This window comes from Limulus polyphemus, unplaced genomic scaffold (assembly GCF_000517525.1).
Source record: "Limulus polyphemus unplaced genomic scaffold, Limulus_polyphemus-2.1.2 Scaffold462, whole genome shotgun sequence".
Taxonomy (NCBI): domain Eukaryota; kingdom Metazoa; phylum Arthropoda; class Merostomata; order Xiphosura; family Limulidae; genus Limulus; species Limulus polyphemus.
Window position 1 is genome coordinate 545,433 of NW_013666072.1, and position 4,261 is coordinate 549,693.

Sequence of the window (4,261 nt, forward strand, 5' to 3'; positions counted from 1 at the left end):
TGGGGATTCGAACCCGCGACCCTCAGATTGTGAGTCGAGCGCCCTAACCACCTGGCCAATATGATTAAATACAGGAGTGAAAAACTACAATTTGGATGACGTAATCGTTTGTATAAGGCTATAATCTATAATTAAAATACAACTGTTTCCAGGTTTAACTTATAAAAGTGAAACAGTAGGTATCGTAAATATTACATATAGAAGTGATAAAGTAAACATAAGTTGAGACACCACACGATCATCCAAAGGAACTATAATAACGCTGTCGTCTTGTGCGACTTTGTGGAGCTTTGACTCTTAGCAACGCGCCCTGGCAACACGTCTCCTGCTGCAACTTCGTGGAACTATGACGTTAACTTCTGTGTCACTCCTGTGGTGTCAGCATCCTTTGTATATTACTTAATTGTTATTTAACCTTCACGTGTCGGCATCATTTACGTATTACATAATAGTTATGTAACTCTCAGACGATGTATTTTGATCTCCACTCACCTGGTGACCCCCACTGAGGCAGAGGAGTGGAGGGATAACTACTAATGTATTAATGATTAATCAGCTACATATATATATATACTAATGCATTTGAACTCTTGACTTTTATTCCGTTAGGTCAATAATTTAATGACTGTCATTTCTATGTATCCTTTATCCACCTATGAGTGTTGACCTGTACAATATATAGCTTAGTTTGTATCATTTCATTGTATCTTTTCCATATATAATTCTTGACCTTTACGATAGTGCCCCTTCATTATCTCATTTATTCATGTATAACGTTTCATATGTACATTATATAGTTCAGTTAGTGCCTTTTCGAAATATCCTTTATCGATATATTTTGACCTGTACATTGTACATTTCAGCTAGTACCCCTTTATACATGAGTATATTTTTATCAGAATTTACCTTATGGTGTCCAAACACATAAGCCTATAAACACTGCAACAGTTATGGCCACAGTAAATTTCTGTACTTAAGTAACAGTAGCTTAATATTGCGTAATTATGTACAACTAACATTTCATCTAGTTTAAGCCTAGACATTCTGGAATTCAAGACTGGTTAATTAAATACCACATGTATATACTTCTTTTTTTTTATCAAACTCACGTCATTTTGAAACAACAATAATCAACTTACCTAGTTTTTGTACAAAACACTTATTTTTAAAAACAAAATTTAAAACGTCAATATTTTGATTTAGGTCAGAAAATCGAAGAATAGCCGATTTGATCATTCAGCACGGCCCCTTCCTGAAATTGTACTCTGCCTACATTTGTGACTTCAGGAACATGTCTACTGTTTTGGAAGAAAGTAAGAGAAAATACCCAATGTTTCAAGAATTAGTGCGAGAATTTGAGGTAAGATTATATGCTCATGTTAATTTAGATAAAAATAACTGGCGGTTTCTCAGTAATTAGTACGATAATTTGAGGTAGACGTTAAATTAGTCCGTTAGGGCACTCGACATGCAATAAGCGGTATTCAAGTTCGAATCCCATCAACGAACATACTAGAAGTTTCAGCCGTGAAGGACGTTATAATGTGATATTCAATCACACTTTCGTTAGTAAAGTGTAGCCTAAAAGTTTACGGCGGGTGGCGTTCTCTAGCTTCCTTTCCTTTAATCTATCGCTTCTAAATTATGGACGGCTAGCTTTGTGCGAAATACAAATAACAAACAAAAGATTAGTCTTCTGTCCAAGTGTTTCATGAATTAATGTGATAATTAGACGTAAATGTTGAATTCGATTAGTTTAGTCGACCGTCACAGTTTTTCAAAAATTGTGAAAACTGAGGTCAGACTGTATGTTCGTGTTGCATTCTATTGAATTAATCGGATGTTTCAGTTTACTGAAACTAGTACAATATTTTGGGGTAAGATTGTATGCTCACTTCGAATTGAATGACGCATAGTCGATGATTAATAATAAAAAAAAGAACGTTAACTGATTTTGCTTTTAACTTTCTATCCTTAGATTCCTTGCCTTAGTTTTTGAAAAACGAGTTCACGAAACTTCGAAGAATGTTTATTAAGTTATAATAAATATATATTTTTTTAATTATAACACTGAATTAACGCCTTGTGATGCAATTATGTATATAAATATTTTTCAGCTGTTGTGTGATCGGTTGTTTTATTTAAACAATGCTTTAATTAACAATTGGCGATGTTGTCTAAAGTTTCAATATGAGCTGAATCTCTGTTTTTCTTATCTTACTGTATTAGATCTGTGATAGGCCTAGCTTGGCCTGGAGGTTAGTGCGCTCGACTCGCAATCTGAGGGTCGCGAATTCAAATCCCAGTTACACCGAACAGATAAACGTTTATATGTGTCTTATTCTGTTATAATTAAACAATGTTGTTTATCTTAAACAACGTTATCCTTTATATTGTGAAACTAAACATATGTGACATTCCTTGTGGGCTGAACTCACAAGTTATTTACATTAAAAACATATAATGTAATAATACACTGATAAGTGTTTCCTCTCTCTCTCACTTTTTTGTTAGGCACTTTCTCTGTGTAAATCTTTGTCATTAGAACATTACATGCTAAAACCGATTCAGAGGATTCCACAGTACCGCCTGTTTTTAGAGAGATACATGAAATATCTACCGAATGATAGCACTGAGTATGACGATACAGGAAGAGCTTTGGATATCATGACTAAAGTTACTGAACACGCTAACGAATTCATGAAGCGTGGGGTAAGTCTTACACTTTACCTTATCTCTCCCATACTTTTTATTATAAACCGCATTTCCTTTCTATTTTTAACACGTCAGTTACGGAACTTAAACACTTTTTGTCTGAAATAATTAATGTTTCCTTATCAAATCAGTGTACTTTCAATCTCCCTTTTTTCAAACAGAAAACTGTTATACCGCCACCCAACGAAAAAATAAATAAATTATGTTAGAATATTTTTGGCCATAATCCTACAAAATGGAAGCTCTAGCATATTTTAGAAGGAGTAGGGTCACGAAAGTCGAACGTTTCGTACACTCGTAAAAAATATGAATGAATCTTAAGTGTACCACACAAGCAGCTCACGAAAACGGAAATAGCCAATGAAAGACCACTTCATGTTAAATGGAGGACTTGCAGTTTTCGCCAGTATATGTCTCTAAGTGATAATTTGATGCATTTGTTCATTGGACTTTATTTATTACCTAAGGTTGTTTAGAGGTTTTAAACGTGATGCTTTCACGTTAAGTTTAACTCAGATGTCTAGATGTTACGGTTGATTTTTAGTATATGTATGTGCCTGAGTTAGTGCTACAGTTTTGGAATTTGAAGGTTAAAGTCCATTTCTAATTCTTCTATCATTTGTAATTATTGCCCTAGATATCCCAGGTTTCATTCTTTATATAAGTATGTGACTATCATAAATGCTGAAATGTATTATACAAGAGATAAATCATATAGCGGTCCGATTTTGAAAACCTGTTTTATATTTAAGTTATCTTTCCTTGTTTGTTCTTTTTCTTAAATATAAACTACTTTTTGAGAACATGATGCAGACGATGAATGTATAGGGTTAGATGTGGAACATTCTGTTCCTTATCACCCACATCTACTCCTATTGTTTTTTATTCTACTTATTTGTTTTTTGGTTTTAATTTGATCTGTGAATAAAGGTTAAATCTGATGGACAATATATCCGCATGGCTATGTGGGTTCTACTTTTGAACATATTTCTATAAATAGAATATATTTATTTTCCCTGTATTGTAGTTTGTACTCAAGTTTTATTTATCTAACATTTACATGCGACACTTTTAATGTTGTTACGTCTTTGGCCGTTTGTATTAATATCCCGTAGAAATTCTTTCGGAGAAACTTCAGCGATACAAATCCTTTCTTAATTAAAACTAGTTTATTCTTTCTCGTTACAAACTTTGTAATACACTTAATTTCCACAGTCACTTTAAACTTAACTACTTTTATAAACACACGCTATAATTCATAGCGATTCACATACTTTACATACGGTGCCTACTGCTCGCTTGACTCGATTATCTGTCTCTATATCTGTCTATCTGCAATTATATCTCCGCTTTATTTGCCGGGCTTATACAATAAAATAAAGGGCGCCTAGAAAAGACTAAAGTTGCCAGAAACAGTCATGACCCTTCTAGAAACTCCAGCGCGCATGCTTCCAGCGTCATTTAACACTGCCCCTTCCTTAGTATTGTTCGTCCAGAACAATAGCTACTTACATTAAACCAATAAACAATTAACAATAACTAATTA

General features: G+C 33.7%; 1 protein-coding gene across 1 annotated transcript in view; it reads left to right on the forward strand.

The window, feature by feature from the left end:
* LOC106458430 (FYVE, RhoGEF and PH domain-containing protein 6-like) overlaps positions 1 to 4,261 on the forward strand; it is a 43,941-nt gene that overhangs the window by 11,092 nt on the left and 28,588 nt on the right. Inside the window, exons 3-4 of the mRNA XM_013917942.2 lie at positions 1,204 to 1,360; positions 2,515 to 2,712. Of these exons, the coding sequence (XP_013773396.1) occupies positions 1,204 to 1,360; positions 2,515 to 2,712 (355 nt within the window). The remainder of the gene's footprint in view (positions 1 to 1,203; positions 1,361 to 2,514; positions 2,713 to 4,261) is intronic.